The 19,395-nt window shown below is 40.7% G+C and overlaps 1 protein-coding gene across 5 annotated transcripts in view; it reads right to left on the reverse strand.

Moving 5' to 3' along the window:
* NCOA1 (nuclear receptor coactivator 1) overlaps nt 1-19,395 on the reverse strand; it is a 251,137-nt gene that overhangs the window by 25,967 nt on the left and 205,775 nt on the right. For all 5 annotated transcript variants that reach the window (XM_024764475.1, XM_024764480.1, XM_024764477.1 and 2 more), the window contains exons 16-18: nt 16,874-17,188; nt 3,309-3,410; nt 955-1,357 (exon numbers count right to left, since the gene is read on the reverse strand). In XM_024764475.1, coding sequence (XP_024620243.1) covers nt 955-1,357; nt 3,309-3,410; nt 16,874-17,188 — 820 coding nt within the window. The remainder of the gene's footprint in view (nt 1-954; nt 1,358-3,308; nt 3,411-16,873; nt 17,189-19,395) is intronic.

A 19,395-nucleotide genomic window follows, 5' to 3' on the forward strand; every position in this document is an offset into this window, starting at 1 on the left:
TGTGGTACGCGGGCCTCTCACTGTTGTGGTCCCTCTCGCTGTGGAGCACAGGCTCCAGACGCGCAGGCCCAGCGGCCATGGCTCACGGGCCCAGCCGCTCCGCGGCATGTGGGATCCTCCCGGACCGGGGCACGAACACGTGTCTCCTGCATCGGTAGGCGGGCTCTCAACCACTGCGCCCCCAGGGAAGCCCTCATAAGATTCTTATAGGGATCCATGAGAGAAAGTAAGAATATGCTTTGCGGACAAAATGTTAAAAATTTTTGTGTCAGGTCCTTATGGATCCTCTAATTTAATCATCTTAGCTTTATGTAAGAGAGAAGCCTCAAACCACTCAACCATTTAGTGGCAAGAGCTGAGCCTAGAGCCTGGATCTCCTGACTCCAACACCAACATCTTTTCTTTTTTTTGCCCGCGCCCCGCGGCTTGCATGATCTCAGTTCCGCCCAGGCCAGGGCAGTGAAAGCCCGGAATCCTAACCACTAGGCCACCAGGGAACTCCCTCAGCATCTTTCTTCTTCAGCAAATTGCCTCAATGTCAGTGAACTGAAACACATGTGAAAAGAGAGACCCAAGCCTGTATGCGGTATAGTCGTCCCTTGGTGTCCATGGGGGATTGGTTCCAGGACTCTCATGGATACCAAAATCCATGGATGCTCAAGTCCCTTATATAAAATGGAGAAACAGAACCTATGCACATCCTCCCATATACTAAATCATCTCTAGATTATTTGTAAAACCTAATACAATGTAAATGCTATGTAAATACAATGTAAATAGTTCCCAGAGTGCAGCCAATCCAAGTTTTGCTTTCAGGAACTTTCTGGAATTTTTTTATTTTGGGGGGGGAGGGATATTTTCGATTTCCGGTTGTTGAATCCACAGGTACAGAACCCGTGGATGCTGAGGGCCAACTGTACTTATAAAAGCAACATAAAGGTGTAATCCTCATACCTGATCCTGGGTACTGGAAGACATTCTGCTGCATCTGAGGACTGATTCCAGTGCCAAACTGGCCTCCCATGTTTCCTGTCATGCCTCTGTTCACCATGCTGTTGCGGTTGGCCAAGGTTGCCTCAGGATTTGCTGCCAGTTGTGAAAACGGGCTGGTAGAAGCAGGTGGGGTTCCTGGATTTGTACCATAGTTTGGTGGGTAGGGGAATTGCTGCGGAGCACCCTGAGGAAGACGGGGGTTCCCCATTTGAACTGGCAGTCCAGATGAGGGAGGGAGGTTGTTCCCAAAGCTCTGTTGCCTCATAAGCATGGCTCTTTGCTGCTGTATTAGCTGCCTCTGTCGGTGCTGTTGACTATACAGCTCCCGCTGGCGCTGTGCCAACATTTGGGCATTCAGGGGTGGCTAAAAAAGAGAGAAAAAATCCTCACTTACTAATATTATTATGATTACCACCTATCTTAGACAGCTTACAGGATTAAGCTTAGTAGCTTGGAGCAACAGAATATGTAGCAATTATCAGTGTACAAGGGAAACTAAAACAGAAAAGGAAGAAAACCTCTTAAGTAATAGCTACAGGAGAGAAAATAAGTACATTTTACAGATTAAAGTCACACAGGACTGATAAAAGTCTAAGAAAGCATATATTGATTAGCATTATAATATAGGCCATGAAAACTATTAAGAGAAACATGAAAACCATAAAGAAGAGAAACATGAAAACCATAAAGAAGAGAAATAAAATGTGCCTGATGACTTCTATCTTATCTGGCATTAGGTTATTAGGGGACTTTTTTCTTTTTCATTTCCAAAAAATTCACTGTGTTTCTAGTATGGTGAAACTTAGTTTTCCCTTTTCTCCTGGAGATCATTTATTCCACTTTACTTAAATGAAATGTGATAACAGGTGATTTTAATTTTCTGTATTTTCCAAATTATGTATAATGAATGTGCATTATCTTCACAATTAGAAAAATCTACAAATACCATTAAAAAAGGAAGAATCAGAAACCCGGGATCCAACGCCAAATCGTCACTTAAAAAGCAAATAATTAATTAGAAACAAAATAATAAGCAGAAATAAATGAACCCAGGTATCTTATATTATTGTTGCAGTGTAAGACTGCTCCAGGCATAAGAGTAAGTGTTTTAATAGCTATAATATTATGAATGATGAAAGAAGTGGTAAAATTAGGTTGAAGTCACTTTCTGGTCTAACTTGCAAAGCAACATGGCATGTCAATAAAGCCTTCGTCAGAAAATGTCCGTTCAGGTTGAGGAGCTGATTAAAGCATACAGCTCCATAAAAATGCAAATTGCCAACCAGATGAAGTCTACTCTGGAAGAAACTGTGACATAATGACTTCCTGATAGAATTCGTCTTTATGTGAATTCCAACAGTGGGGTCTTGTTTCCTTATAACCTAATTACCCTTGCATGAGCTAACCACTGAGATTTTTAAGACAGAGAAACCCAAGTCTGGATCCATGAAGATGTCAACATCTGCTGCTAAACAGCAGTTTCTATCAATATTTATCCTTTTGGTTAGTATTTGCTCCCAATCCTTCTAGGTTCATTTTATGGAGAAGTGTTTTGTTCGAATCCTCTCTAAAATACTCATCCCCCAAAGTTTTGTGTAATTTGTTGGGAAACCATAAAAAAAGTGGTTGAGGGAACTCCCTGGTGGTCCAGTGGTTAGGACTTGGCGCTTTCACTGCCGTGGGCCCGGGTTCAATCCCTGGTCAGGGAACTAAGATCCCACAAGCTGCGTGGTGCAGCCAAAAAAAAAAAAAGTGGTTGAAGCAAAAATATTAAAGTACATGCAGAAGTTAAATAGGGAGGAAGCACTAGATAACACTTAGAAGTCTACACCGTTCTTTTTACGTTTAGTTCCAATGGCTCTGGGTTCTTACACAAGGATCATTAAAACAAATAAAAACCAAAATGCTGATGCTCAGACTAAGTGGAGAACGCAAGGTAGTTAAGATAACTAAGCAATGTGACTGGGTTTTGATCAGGTTTCAGGTACCATACACACAGTTTCATATCCGAGGCTTCTTATTACTGGTACTAATCAGGACGGCAATAAGTGTTTTCTACTTAGTCACCTGATATCTAATAGCAATGACAATAATAACAACAAAACGAAACAAAGAACCCTCAGCTTTACATCAAATATCAGTAAGGGGTATCACAAGTTGATTATAAATTCATTCTAGAAGAAAGCTACAGTACAGACATCATTAAAAGATCAGTTCACAGACCATTTCAAAGACACTCAAGTCAACACTTTAAGAAATACAGTTTGGGTTATGGGTTAGAGAAGTACTAACAATGCCTCGTTTTCTCACGTTACCTGAGGTGTAATTTGCTGCTGCATGCCTGATCTCATACTGATGCCAACAGGAGCGTTTGCTGCAAACTGGTTCAAGATAGCTTGCCGATTTTGGTGGATCAACTAGAGAAAAATGGAAACAATGAGATATATTTCTACATATAAACATATAGCATGGCCCTTTTAGAGTAACACAAACTTTGTATTGATTATTAAGAGGTTCTAGTATTGCAGGTTTAGTAAGATTACTTCCCATGTTTATTTGCCAAAAGGTTGGCAATTCCTAACATTTATCAAATCTTTTCTGCCTACCGAACTCTAAACAGGGCAGAGCATTTAAAAGTAGAATACAGGACTTCCCCAGTGGCGCAGTGGTTAAGAATCTGCCTGCCAATGCAGGGGACACGGGTTCGAGCCCTGGACCAGGAAGATCCCATATGCCACGGAGCAACTAAACCCGTGCACCACAACTACTGAGGCTGCGCTCTAGAGCCTGCAAGCCACAACTACTAAGCCCGCGTGCCACTACTGAAGTCTGTGCACCTAGAGCCTGTGCTCCACAACAAGAGAAGCCACCGCAATGAGAAGCCTATGCAATGCAACAAAGAGTAGCTCCCACTCGCCGTAACTAGAGAAAGCCTGCACACAGCAGCGAAGACCCAACGCAGCCAAAAATAAAAGAATAAATTAATTTAAAAAACAGTAGAATACATACACACAACATACATATATATATACGTACATACATATGTATAAATGCATATATACCTACATGCATAAATATATGTGTATGTATTCTACTTTTAAATGCTCTGCCATATTGTGTTCAGTGTTTATACATATATATACACACACAAACATGTTTATCATGCTTTTTAAAACATGTTAATACTTAGTTATTTCAGATTCACCAAGATGGTGGAGGAGTAGGAGGACATGGAGTTCATCTCCTTCCACAAATGCATCAAGAATACATGGAACAATTCTCACAGAACACCAGATGAACACTAGTAGAAGACCTTGGACACCGGAAAGGACAGAAAAGATCCCTGTATAACTGGGTAGGATGAAAGAAAGAAGGGAAAAAGAAGAGGAGAGGAAGTGGGACGGGATCTGTGCCCTTGGCGGGGAGCTGAAGCAGAAGAGAGGTTCCCGCGTCCAGGGAAGCCCCCTCACCAATGGGGAAATCAGTTGGGACAGAAGGGGAGCATCTGAGGCTGTTGGAGGAGGGTGAAATGGCCGGTCTGTGGCAGACAGGACAGACCGACACAGATGGTCCGCACCACAGCCCTCCACACCCCAGACTGGGACGTGTGTCCGCCGGTGCACATGGGGGCTGAGAGCTGGAACATGGGGACTGGAGAGCAAACCTGCAGGGAGGACTGCTGTTGGCTGTGAGAAGATAGCCTAAGGGGACAGGAGGGAGGAAATCCACAACAAGGAATGCTTGTGGAGGAAACCCAGACTGCCATAGAAGCAAGGCACCTCTGTTGCGTGATGCACAGGGGGTGGAGCTGCCACTGCAGCCTCTCTCTCCCCACATGCTGGGCCCCTGCCGTTCCAGGTGCTAAAAAAAGCCCCCACCAGGGCTGACCTTCTTGCACCAGCCACCAGGTGCTAGGAAAGCCTCCCACCGGGGCCAGATCTCTCGTGCCTATAGCCACTGGCTTTGCCACACCCCTGTCACTGCCAGGGCCCCCGTGACCCAGGCAGTCGTGCCACCTCTATGCCCTGTCCTCACCAGGGCAGACCCGAGTGCTCCACAGCAGCCTCGGGGGGCAGACTCCTGTGGGTGGCCCAAATGCAGAGGTGAGGCTAAAACCACAGCTAAGCCCCAGGGGCAGATCGACTAAGGAAGAGGAACAATAATCGTTCCGTGCAGCTATACAAACCACAGATTAAATCCCTGCCTTCAGCTTGGTAAACCCTGCATCAATGGAATATCTGAATGGACAATGAGTGTTCCCACAACTGAAACTGGCCTAGCTCTAGCAGCTGTGGTCTTTGGGGACTAGTACACGTGGAAGCTGGGCCAGGTCAGGGTCTTAGCTGCCCCACACTGTCCACAGAGGGACCAGAGACCTACCTAGAGGCTTTGGAGGGCTTCCTGGGGAGGTGAAGGTTGGCTGTGACTCACGGTGGGGGCAATGACACTGATAGCTGAGACCCCAGGAAAATATAACTATTACTATTTTTTTAATGTTTTGTTTTGTTGCTGTTTTTCTATTATTATTTGTTCTTATTTTTATTTAGCTTTAAAATTTTTTTTAATATTTTTAATTGTTTTATATTTCTATTTCTATGTTACTTTTTGTTGTTCTTTTTCTTTTTTCTTTCCTTTGTTCTATTTTCTTTTTATCTTTTTTCCTTTGTTCTATTTGTTCTTATCTTTTTAAAATCATTTTTTAAAAATCATTTTTGTGTGTTTGTTTTGTTTTCTTTGCTTTTTCCTTCAGTTCCCATTCTGCTTTTCTTTTGCTTTCTATTTTTTGTTTTTGTTGATTTTGTTTTTAATTGTTTGATTTCATTTTGAGGTTCTTTTGTTTGGTTGTTCTCGTTTTTTCTTCTCTGCTTTTGTTTCTTATTTTGTATGTGTGTGTGTTTTCTTTGTTTTTGTTTGGTTTTGCTTTTACCATTTGTTTGGGGTTTTGTTTGTTTGTTTGTTTTTAATTGTTTTTGTTGCTGTTTGCTTGCCCAGGAAATATTAATTGGCGAGAGCTCTCCTGGAGGTCTCCATCTCAACTCCAAGACCCAGCTCCACCAACTGTTTGCAGGCTTCAGTGCTGAACGCCCCAAGCCAAACAACAAGCAAGACGGAAACACAAACCCACCCATCAGCAGACACCCCAAAACACACCACCTGACGTGGCCCTGCCCATCAGAGGGACAAGATCCAGCTCCACCCACCAGAACACAGGCACGAGTCCCTCCCACCAGGAAGCCTACACAAGCAACTGGACCAACCTCACCCACTGGGGGCAGACACCGGAAGCAAAAGGAACTACAACCCTGCAGCCTGCGGAAAGGAGACCTCAAACAGAGTAAGCCAGACAAAATGAGAAGACAGAGAAATATGTTGTGGACAAAGGAGCAAGATAAAAACCCACAAGACCAAACAAATAAAGAGGAAATAGGCAATAAACCTGAAAAAGAATCCAGAGTAATGATAGTAAAGATGATCCAAAATCTCAGAAATAGAATGGAGGAAATACGAGAAATGTTTAACAAGGACCTAGAAGAACTAAAGAACAAACCGTGATGAACAACACAATAACTGAAGTTAAAAATATACTAGAAGGAATCAACAGCAGAATAACTGATGAAGAAGAACTGATAAGTGAGCTGGAAGACAGAATGGTGGAAATAACTGCTGAGGAACAGAATAAAGAAAAAAGAATGAAGAATTGAGGACAGTCTCAGAGACCTCCGGCACAACATTAAATGCACCAATATTCAAATTATAGGGGTCCTAGAAGAAGAAGAAAAAGAGAAAGGGTGTGAGAAAATATTTGAAAAGATTATAGTCGAAAACTTTCCTAACATGGGAAAGGAAATAGTCAGTTAAGTCCAGGAAGCACAGAGCCTCCCATACAGGATAAACCCAAGGAGAAACATGCTGAGACACATATTAACCAAATTAACAAAAAATTACATACAAAGAAAAAATATTAAAAGCAGCAGGGAAAAGCAATAAATAACATACAAGGGAATCCCCATAAGGTTATCAGCTGATCTTTCAGCAGAAACTCTGCAGGCCAGAAGGGAGTGGCAGGATATATTTAAAGTGATAAAAGGGAGAAACCTACAACCAAAATTACTCTACCCATTAAGGCTCTCATTCAGATTTGATGGAGAAATGAAAAGCTCTACAGACAAGCAAAAGCTAACAGAATTCAGCATCACCAGACCAGCTCTGCAACAAATGCTATAAGAACTTCTCTAGGCAGGAAAGACAAGAGAAGAAAAAGACCTACAAAAACAAACCCAAGGGGCTTCCCTGGTGGCGCAGTGCTTGAGAGTCCACCTGCCAATGCAGGGGACAAGGGTTCATGCCCCAGTCCGGGAAGATCCCACATGCTAAAAAAAAAAAAAAAAAAAAAAAAACCCAAAACAATTGAGAAAATGGTAATAGGAACACAAATATCGATAATTACCTTAAATATAAATGGATTAAATGCTCCAACCAAAAGACAGACTGGCTGAATGGATACAAAAACAGGACCTGTATATACGCTGTCTACAAGAGACCTACTTCAGACCTAGGGACACATACAGACTGAAAGTGAGGGGATGGAAAAATATTCCATGCAAATGGAAATCAAAAGAAAGCTTGAGTAGCAATACTCGTATCAGAAAAAATAGACTTTCAAATAAAGACTGTCACAAGAGAGAAGGAAGGATACCACATGACGATCAAGGGTTCAATCCAAGAAGAAGATGTAATAATTGTAAATATTTATGCACTCAACACAGGAGCACCTCAATACATAAGGCAAATGCTAACAGCCATAAAAGGGGAATTGAGCAGTAACACAGTAATAGTGGGGGACTTTAGCACTCACTCCAATGGATAGATCATCCAGACAGAAAATTAATAAGGAAACACAAGTATTAAATAACACATGAGACCAGATAGACTTAATTGATATTTACAGGAAATTCCATCTGAAAGCAGCAGAATACACTTTGTTCTCAAGTGCACACAGGATACTCTCCAGGAGAGATCACATCTTGGGTCACAAATCAAGCCTTGGTAAATTTAAGAAAACTGAAATTGTATCAACCATCATTTCTGACCACAATGCTATGAGATTAGAAATCAATTACAGGAAAAAGAACTGTAAAAATCACAAACACAGGGAGGCTAAACAATGTGCTACTATGTAACCAAGAGATCACTGAAGAAATCAAAAAGGAAATCAAAAAATACCTAGAAACAAATGACAATGAAAACACGATGACCCAAAACCTATGGGTGGCAGCAAGAGCAGTTCTAGGAGGGAAGTTTATAGCAATACAATCCTACATCAAGAAACAGGAAAAATCTCATCTATAAAACCTAATCTTACACCTAAAGCAACTACAGAAAGAAGAACAAACAAAACCCAAAGTTACTAGAAGGAAAGAAATCATAAAGATCAGAGCAGAAATAAATGAAAGAGAAACAAAAAAAACAATAGCAAAAATCAATAAAACAAAGAGTTGGTTCTTTGAGAAGATAAACAAAATTGATAAACCTTTAGTCAGACCCATCAAAAAAAAAAAGGGAGAGGACTCAAATCAATAAAATTAGAATTGAAAAAGGAGAAGCTTCAACTGACACCGCAGAAATACAAAGGATCCTAAGAGACTACTACAAGCAACTATATGCCAATAAAATGGACAACCTGGAAGAAATGGACAAATTCTTAGAAAGGTACAACCTTCCAAGACTGAACAAGGAAGAAATAGAAAATAGGAACAGACCAATCACAAGCACTGAAATTGAAACTGTGATTAAAAATCTTCAAACAGGGCTTCCCTGGTGGCACAGTGGTTGAGAGTTCGCCTGCGGATGCAGGGGACACCGGTTCGCGTCCCAGTCCGGGAGGATCCCACATGCCGCGGAGCGGCTGGGCCCGTGAGCCATGGCCGCTGAGCCTGCGTGTCCAGAGCCTGTGCTCTGCAACGGGAGAGGCCACAGCAGTGAGAGGCCCACATACCGCAAAAAAAAAAAAAAAAAAATTTTCAAACAAAAAAAAGTTCAGGACCAGAAAGCTTCACAGGCGAATTCTATCAAACATTTAGAGAATAGCTAACACCTATCCTTCTCAAACTTTTCCAAAAACTTGCAGAGGGCGGAACACTCCCAAATTCATTCTACAAGGCCACCATCACCCTGATACGAAAACCAGACAAGGATCTCACCAAAAAATGAAAATTACAGGCCAATATCACTAATGAATATAGATACAAAAATCCTTAAAATACTAGCAAACTGAACCCAGCAACATGTTGAAAGGATCATACACCATAATCAAGTGGGATTTATATCAGGGATGCAAAGACTCTTCAATATATGCAAATCAATAAATGTGATACACTGTATTAACAAATTGAAGAACAAAAACCATATGATCATCTCAATAGATGCAGAAAAAGCTTTCGACAAAATTCAACACCGATTTATGATAAAAAACACTCTCCAGAAAGTGAGCATAGAGGGAAACTACCTCAACATAATAAAGGCCATATATGACAAATCCACAGCAAACATTATTCTCAATGGTGAAAAACTGAAAGCATTTCCTCTAAAATCAGGAACAAGACAAGGGTGCCCACTCTCACCACTATTATTCAACATAGTTTTGGAAGTCCTAGCCACAGCAATCAGAGAAGAAAAAGAAATAAAATGAATCCAAATTTGCCAAGAAGAGGTAAAACTGTCATTGTTTGCAGATGACATGATATTATACTAAGAAAATCCTAAAGATGCCACCAGAAAACTACTAGAGCTCATCAAGGAATTTAGTAAAGTCACAGGATACAAAATTAATACACAGAAATCCCTTGCATTCCTATACACTAACAATGAAAGATCAGAAAGAGAAATTAAGGAAACAATCCCATTCACCACTGCAACAAAAAGAATAAAATACCTAGGAATAAACCTACCTAAGGAGGCAAAAGACCTGTACGCAGAAAACTATAAGATACTGATGAAAGAAATCAAAGACAACACAAACAGATGGGAGAGACACACCATGTTCTTGGATTGGAAGAATCAATATTGTGAAAAAGACTATACTACCCAAAGCAATCTACAGATTCAATGCAATCCTTTTCAAATTATCAGTGGCATTTTTCACAGAACTAGAGCAAAAAAATGTTACAATTTGTATGGAAACACAAAAGACCTCGAACAGCAAGAGCAATGTTGAGAAAAAAAAAAAAAATGAAGCTGGAGGAATCATGCTCCCTGACTTCAGACTATACTACAGGGCTACAGTAAGCAAGACAGTATGGTACTGGCACAAAAACAGAAATATAGATCAATGGAACAGGATAGAAAGCCCAGAGATAAACCCACACACCTGTGGTCACCTAATCTATGAGCAAGGAGGCCAGAATATACAATGGAGAAAAGATAGGCTGTTCAATAAGTGGTGCTGGGACGGCTTCCCTGGTGGCGCAGTGGTTAAGAATCTGCCTGCCAATGCAGGGGACACGGATTCGAGCCCTGGTCCAGGAAGATGCCACATGCTGCAGAGTAACTAAGCCCGTGCGCCACGACTACTGAGCCTGTGCTCTAGAGCCCACGAGCCACAACTACTGAAGCCCATGTGTCTAGAGCCTGTGCTCCGCAACAAGAGAAGCCACCACAGCAAGAAGCCTGTGCACCACAATGAAGAGTAGCCCCCGCTCGCTGCAACTAGAGAAAGCCCGCGCAGCAACGAAGACCCAATGCAGCCAAAAATAATAAATAAGTAAATACATTTATTTAAAAAAAAAAAAGTGGTGCTAGGAGAACTGGACAACTACATGTAAAAGAATGAAATTACAACAGTCCCTAACACCATACACAAAAATAAACTCAAAATGGATTAAAGGCCTAAATGTAAGGCCAGACACTATAAGATTCTTAGAGGAAAACATAGGAAGAACACTCTTTGACATAAATTGCAGCAAGATCGTTTTTGACCCACATCCTAGAGTAATGGAAATTAAAAGAAAAATAAACAAATAGGACCTAATTAAACTTAAAAGCTTTTGCACAGTAAAGGAAACCATAAACAAGACGATAAAACAACTCTCAGAATGGGAGAAAATATTTGCAAACAAAGCAACTGACAAAGGATTACTCTCCAAAATATATAAACAGCTCATGCAGCTCAATATCAGAAAAACAAACAACCCAATTCAAAAATGGGCAGAAGACCTAAATAGACATTTCTCCAAAGAAGGCATACAGATGGCCAACAAACACATGAAAAGATGCTCAACATCACTAATTATTAGAGAAATGCAAATCAAAACTACCTTGAGGTATCACCTCACACTGGTCAGAATGGCCATCATCTCAAAATCTACAAACAACAAATGCTGGAGAGGGTGTGGAGAAAAGGGAACCCTCTTGTGCTGTTGGTGGGAATGTAAACTGATACAGCCACTATGGAGAACAGTATGGAAGGTCCTTAAAAAACTAAAAATAGAACTACCACATGACCCAGCAATTCCACTACTGGGCATATACCTAGAGAAAACCATAATTCAAAAAGACACATGCACCCCAATGTTCACTGCAGCACCATTTACAACAGCCAGGACATGAAAGCAATCTAAATGTCCATTGACAGATGAATGGATAAAGAAGGTGTGGTACATATATACAATGGAATATTACTCAGCCATAAAATGGAACGAACGAAGTTGGGTAATTTGTAGAGACGCGGATGGACCTAGAGACTGTCAGACAGAGTGAAGTAAGTCAGAAAGAGATAAACAAATATCGTATATTAATGCATAATATGTGGAATCTGAAAAAATTGGTATAGATGATCTTATTTACAAAGCAGAAATAGAGACACAGACTAGAGAACACATGTATGGATACCAAGGGAGACGTGGGGGTGGGGGTGGGAGGAATTGGGAGATTGGGATTGACATATATACACTATTGATACTATGTATAAAACAGATAACTGAAGAGAACCTACTGTATAGTACAGGGAACTCTACTCAATGCTCTGTGGTGACCTAAATGGCAAGGAAATCCAGAAAAGAGGAGATATATGTATACGTATAGCTGATTCACTTTGCTGTACGGTAGAAACTAACACAACATTGTAAAGCAAGTACACTCCAATAAGAATTTTTTTAAAAAACTTAGTTATTTCAGACACATGCAATAATGGACAGAAAAGAAACATTGGCCCTAGGTCTTAAACTGTTGTGAGTAAAAAAGTAAATATACAATAGGGAACATTCTATAAAGGTCTGGAAGATGAATGGAAAAGTTGCGGTACTTCTGACTTGGAGGGTACCTGTCTGATGGGTACATATTTGGGGAAAATCCGACGTAATTTCATTAGCTGGAGAGCAGTATATAAGAAACAAATGGTCTGAGAAAATGGACTATTTATTTAACTAGAAGAAGTAATTACTTTAGACCAGCATTTCCCAAATTGGTGTTCTAAAGAACATTGTTCTGTAGGATATTAATAGATGTGCCAGGAAAATAGCATGCTGTGCTGTATTAAGCATTGGAAATCATGGGTTACACAAGGTGAAACAGATTTCTTTACTGTATTAATTCTATGAGCCTTTAATTGGCCAAAGCACAGTGCAGAGCTCCAAGAAGGGGATAAACTATGCAATTTATTTATCATGAACCTTTCTTTCTTACATATAGCCATTAACATTTATTATTATCTCCTAGAACAATGTTCTACGGAACATTAGTTTGAAAGATAATATCTATATCAGGCTTAGGATTCCAGGTCATAGGCGTGCCTTAACTTTATCAAATAACAAAACAAGCATCCTTAGAAGTGATATCTCCTGATAAACAACCTATTGCTTAAAGAATTTCTTACTCAACAATTGGATATGAATAAACTTCTCAGAGAGATAACAGTAATAATATCATACTGTTTTGTGTTTATACGGTACTTAATAATATATAAATTATTTATAAAATACACTGACATATCAATGTATTTTATATTCATATTTAATACATTTAATATATTTTAATATACTATTTGCAAACTAGAAAGCCTATGAAAATTTTATAAGAGAATCCAAAGAGCTGCAAACAGCTATCTCCAAAAAGCTCAATTCTCAACTCTAGTTTCATTCATTTTTTGACTCCCATTAGATTAGAAAACAAATTGATTTGGAGGGAAAAGCCCAATATAATATAAATATTAAAATTACAACTTTCAGGCACTGTGGAATAGGATAAAACATTCAGAACCATGTCAAAAATAAAGATAAGCAATATTATGGTTCTAAAAGGCTCTTAAGTATGAAAATCTACATACTTCTTAAACTCAACAGACCTTGCACATAAGTTTAAATGAACCTTAAGTTTTACAAAGATTTATCAAAAAACTCAGTATATGCAAGATAGTATATAAAGTTTTCAGGCTACAAAAGTGAGCAAATTTCTATTTTCTGGGAACTCTCTGTTCAGTGGCAGAGGCCAATACAGAAGTGCAACGCACAAGCGCTATACTGCATATATAGAGAGATGTAGAGCAGCACTGGGGGAGCAACTAACTTAGCCTAGGACCTGAAGGCAGGGACCAAGCGCATGAGTGAGCTCAATGGAACCTTGAAAGGTGAGAATGCCAGGTGGCAAAGAGGATGGCAGAGTTAACTCAAGGCAGAAAGAACAGCAAGTCTAAAAACAGAAGAGAAGGCAATGAGGATAGGTGAAAATACATTAATACTTAGCGATGAAGAGAAGTAAAATTGCCAGAAGTGTGGGAGCTGGGATTCCAAACTTACAGCTTTATATATTCTTTGAATTGTGAGATAACATGAAAATGAAATGGGTGGGGACAGAGGAAAAATGCTTGAGAACTAGTACAAGTGAGAAAAGAACCTTAGCAAATAAATCAAAACCTTAGAAAACAAATAGGTTACTTTTAGAAGTAGAAGGAATTATTCTAAAAGTAGCAATCTACAAGGACTTTCTGTTAAAGAAAAATTATTCCTGCCCTTGGAAAAACTCAGTTTATCTTCCCCTCCCCTTGACTGTGTGTACAACCTAACTAATGCTGTGTACAACAGTCTCACTCTAAACTGCTTCTTCTTTCAGATTACTAAAATGCTACCCATTTTCCAGTAAGCAGGTCAAATTCTACTTCTTCCAAGGAAGTCTTCCTAAAAGGATCACCATACCCTTTATCTCCTCCAAAACCTTAACCTTTGTGGGTTAGGGAGTGGGAAGAGAGAAGCTGGTAATCCTTAGATTAGAGCTGGTTACACAAATTCAAAAGCCTTTAAAGGTCACATCACCAGGCTTGTGTTACTAAAGGAGATGTGGTGCTTGAGGCCAGTGGAAGAGCACAAACCCAGCCTATATGTGTAAAATGCACACATGTGCACACACACACAATTCAGGCTTGCTGTCACTTTATCTGCCTGAATGGATTTTCTTCCAGTGCCTTAGCAAGAAGCCCTTCTACAGTAAACCTGAAAGATGATTATCTGGCCAAGAGCTTCTCAACCAGGGGTGACTTCTGCCCCATAAGAAACAGTTGGCAATATATGACGACATTTTTAGTTACCACAGCTTGGGGAGGGGTTGCTACTAGTATCTGGTGGGTAGAGGCCAGGGATGTTGCTAAACATCCTTCAATGTACCAGTCCCCAAATGCTCATAGGGATGAGGTTGAGAACCCTGATTCAGCCACCACATAAATTCTTGCCAAAACAAAGAGTTCTTTAAGGAAGCTTATTCTTTTATCAGGCAGTTTTCATTGCCAGAAACTTTTCCTTTTTGGGACTTTCTGGAATTTTTAAAAAATACTCTTTCTGATCCACAGTTGGTTTAATCTGCAGATGCGGAACCTGCAGATACAGAGGGCTGACTGTACACTATGTTTTGAATACCCCAAGCTGATTGTATGTTCTGAAAATTGCCTATATCTTTTATTCTTTGTATGCATCTCAGTAACCAGTACAGTCCCCCTAAATATATTTTGTGAAAAATTCAATACAGGGGAACTATTAAATATTTCTTATTGTGCTATCTAATAATGAATGACAAGTTATAACAAGAAGTAGTTTATCTTAAATAATACTCAGAACGTATTATTGTTTCCTTTGTTTCTGTTTTCTTCTTTCTCTTCCCTTAATTCCTCTTTGTGTCCTTTATTCCACTCCAGCATTTAAAAATATTCCTTAGTCTACCATTAAAAATATTTTTGGGCTTCCCTGGTGGCGCAGGGGTTGAGAGTCCGCCTGCCAATGCAGGGGACACAGGTTCGTGCCCCAGTCCGGGAAGATCCCACATGCCATGGAGCAGCTGGGCCTGTGAGCCATGGCCGCTGAGCCTGTGCGTCCGGAGCCTGTGCTCCGCAACAGGAGAAGCCACAACAGTGAGAGGCCCACGTAACGCAAAAAAACCCCAAAAAACAATTTTTCATCCTATGTCATCTCTCTCTTTCTCCCTTTCATCATCTTCCTCCTTTTAAAGTGGAATGGAAGCACATTTTATATTATTTGTTATATTTACTGAATACAATTTTATAATAATAGCTAGTATTTACTAAGTTGGACTACATGCCAGGCACTGTGCTAAGAGCTTTACATCTATGCTCTACATCTATTATCTCATTTAATCTACACAACACCTAGGAGGTAAAGGAATTATTTATTAGATTCTTTTTACAGATGAGGAATCAGAGGCTTTAAAAGGCTCAATAATTTGACTATCAACCCACCTCAGATAAGGTTAAAACTAGGACTTAAAACTAGAGCTAACTCTTACAGCCGTCTTATTATGCTGCCTGTCTAATATAATTTAGCTCCTTCTTCCTCTTCCTTTGTCTATTAGTAAGGCTCCAGGGAATTTCTTTAAATGCTTTTTTAAAAATTCAAAGCAATATAGACATATGGTTAAAAAAAATACAAAAGATTAATAACAAGAAGCAACAATCTACAGTCCCGGTCCTGCTTCCCAGAAACAATACTTTTAACAGTTTGGGTTTTGGGTTCTTGATGATTATCCCTATAACTGCTGCTTATACAATCTTAAATATTTATATCACTATACCTACTCATTATTTGTCATGAGAGAAAATACTTAGCTCATCCACAACTCCCAGGACCCCCAAACTATCCCTTCCTCTGCTCTCCTAGTATTATGACATCATTAGGCTTTAATCACTCTAACTACAAACAACGTAAACTTCATTTTGTGTTCAATTATAAACAATCTCTCTCTCTTTTTTAAACTTTTTATTTTATATTGGAGTTGAGCCGATTAACAATGTTGTGAAAGTTTCAGGTGCACAGCAAAGTGACTCAGCCATACATATACATGTATCCATTCTCCCCCAAACTCCCCTCCTATCCATGCTGCCACATAACATTGAGCAGAGTTCCTGTGCTATACAGTAGTAGGTCCTTGTTGGTTATCCATTTTAAATATAGCAGTGTGTACATGTCAATCCCGAACTCCCTAACTATCCTTTCCCCGCCACCCTTCCCCCTGGTAACCGTAAGTTCATTCTTTAAGCCTGTGAGTCTGATAAACAGTATCTCTTGATGCTCTACTTTAGAAATTAATCAATGTTTCAATTTTATTAATTTAATAATTATATGATGTTCATCCTAAATATTTATTTCAAGAAACAAAAGTAAATTCCTTTCAAACTGTTGGTATCAAAGTACTTTGTTATAAGCTAGAAGTCTTTAATTGAATGAATGTCCCTTATTCTTATCCTAACAGAACAAGGATGACTTTGAGTCATAAAGGTTCTGGGCGCGGACTGGACACCTTTATTGTAGCAATTGGGCTGTCTTATTACAGAGAGAGAGAGTTAGCACATACCTTTAAAAAGGATCACCAGCTGAACAAGAGGACTCACCTGCTGTTGTCCTTGTAATCGCTGTTGAAGTTGAAGTCTAAGTTGGTTGGGTGCTGCTGGAGGTCTGTTTAGAGTCTGCCTGGTCTGCATGCCCATGCCAGGTGAAAAAGCACCTCGAGGAGGTGTTACTTGAACAGGCATAGTCCCCAGTGAAGGTTTTTGCCTGACCATGCCTTGGAAAGGGCCAGAGAGATTGGCAGTTGGCGAAGGAGAAGAATAAGGCTGGGAATAAAGGTTGGGTCTTTCTTCCATCATCAATGGTGGTGTTGCTTGTTGTGGTGGAAATCTCTCTGATAATACATCTAATCCACCTCCCTGTTGGAAAATAAGCCAGAACATTTTACAAATAAATTTCTGGCAATAAATGACATGCTTCTCTATATGATTTTGGATCTGAGAGCATGTTATCTCTAGAAAGTTTCATAATAATATATTCATGATGAATTCATGAAGCTCTCCAGAAGTTTGCTACTTAAAGGAATCACTTATAAAAGTTACTTCTGAAATGGAGTAATAGATTAACTGAGATGTTTAAAATCTCAGTAAAGAGATGAAAATATAGTTAAAATAAGGGCCTTCCTTACATCAATGAAATAAAGCTAAATGGTTTGAAAAGAACCTCACTGCAAAGTCTAAGAATCAACAAATGTTACATTTAATGGGTTACCATGAGAAGTAGATTCCTAAAGGAGGGATTAATTTTTCTGTCTCAAATACAGAATTCATGCTTTTATCTCATTTGAAAAAAAATTCATAGCTGACTTAACAGAATGCAATAGTTAAACTTTTTGACTATTACTCATTGTAAGAAATGTAATGTAAATTGTGACCTATTTTGTGTGTGTGTGTGTGTGTGTGTGTTTGTAACTGAAAACAGAGTTTCATGAAACATAACTTCCCCTTTTTCTGCATTCTGATACTCTGTATTCTACATTGTTCTACTCCATTAAAAAAAATACTGATGGCGGCCTCTGGACTGAATCATAGGAACCCTGAGGATGAACTGACCCTTTTATTCACTATTCCACACCGCGTTGCAGACCTATCAGAGGGAGCCATGTGATAATTGTGGCCACCAGCTGACCCCACAGCCACCTTCTGCCCCCCTTGGACCCACCCAAGAATTTCTGAGCCTTCTTTATGAGAGAAGGAGGAGCTTTAAGATGGCGGAGGAGTAAGACGCAGAGATCACCTTCCTCCCCGCAAATACATCAGAAATACATCTACATGTGGAATAACTCCTACAGAACACCTACTGAACACAGAAGACCTCAGACCTCCCAAAAGATAAGAAACTCCCCACGTACCTGGGTAGGGCAAAAGAAAAAAGAAAAAAAGAGACAAAGAATAGGGACGGGACCTGCACCAGTGGGAGGGAGCTGTGAAGGAGGAAAGGTTTCCACACACTAGGAAGGCCCTTCGCGGGTGGAGACTGTGGGTGGCGGAGAGGGGGAGCTTCGGTGCCGCGGAGGAGAACACAGTAACAGGGGTGCGGAGGTCAAAGTGGTGAGATTCCCGCACAGAGGATCGGTGCCGACCAGCACTCACCAGCCCGAGAGGCTTGTCTGCTCACCCGCCGGGGCGGGCGGGGGCTGGGAGCTGAGGCTCGGGCTTCGGTTGGATCGCAGGGAGAGGACTGGGGTTAGCTGCGTGAACACAGCCTTAAGGGACTAATGCGCCACAGCTAGCAGGGAGGGAGTCCGGGAAAAAGGCTGGAGCTGCTGAAGAGACAAGAGACTTTTTCTTGCCTCTTTGTTTCCTGGTGCGCGAGGAGAGGGGATTAAAAGCGCCGCTTAATGGAGCTCCAGAGAGAGGCGCGAGCCGCGGCTATGAGTGTGGACACCAGAGACGGGCAGGAGACGCTAAGGCTGCTGCTGTGGCCACCAAGAAGCCTGTGTGCGAGCACAGGTCACTCTCCACACCTCCCTTCCCAGGAGCCTGTGCAGCCCGCCACTGCCAGGGTCCTGTGATCCAGGGACAACCTCCCCAGGAGAACACACGGCGTACCTCAGGCTGGTGCAAAGTCACGCCAGCCTCTGCCATTGCAGGCTAGCCCCACAGTCCGTGCCCCTCCCTCCCCCCAGCCTGACTGAGCCAGAGCCCCCGAATCAGCTGTTTCTTTAACCCCGTCCTGTTTGAGCGAAGAAGAGACACCCTCAGGCGACCTACACGCAGAGGCGGGTCCAAATCCAAAGCTGAACTCCAGGAGCTGTGCGAGCAAAGAAGAGAAAGAGAAATCTCTCCCAGCAGCCTCACGAGCAGCGGATTAAATCTCCACAATCAACTTGATGTACCCTGCATCTGTGGAATACCTGAATAGACAACGAATCATCCCAAAGTTGAGGTGGTGGACTTGGGGAGCAACGATATATATATTTTTTTCCTTTTTCTCTTTTTGTGTGTGTATGTGTATGCTTCTTTGTGTGATTTTGTCTGTATAGCTTTGCTTTTACCATTTGTCCTAGAGTTCTGTCTGTCCTTTTTTCTTTTTAATTACTTAAAAATAATTTTTTTCTTAAATA

The sequence above is a fragment of the Neophocaena asiaeorientalis genome, unplaced genomic scaffold (assembly GCF_003031525.2).
Source record: "Neophocaena asiaeorientalis asiaeorientalis breed wild unplaced genomic scaffold, Neophocaena_asiaeorientalis_V1.1 scaffold345, whole genome shotgun sequence".
NCBI classification, from domain to species: Eukaryota; Metazoa; Chordata; class Mammalia; order Artiodactyla; family Phocoenidae; genus Neophocaena; species Neophocaena asiaeorientalis.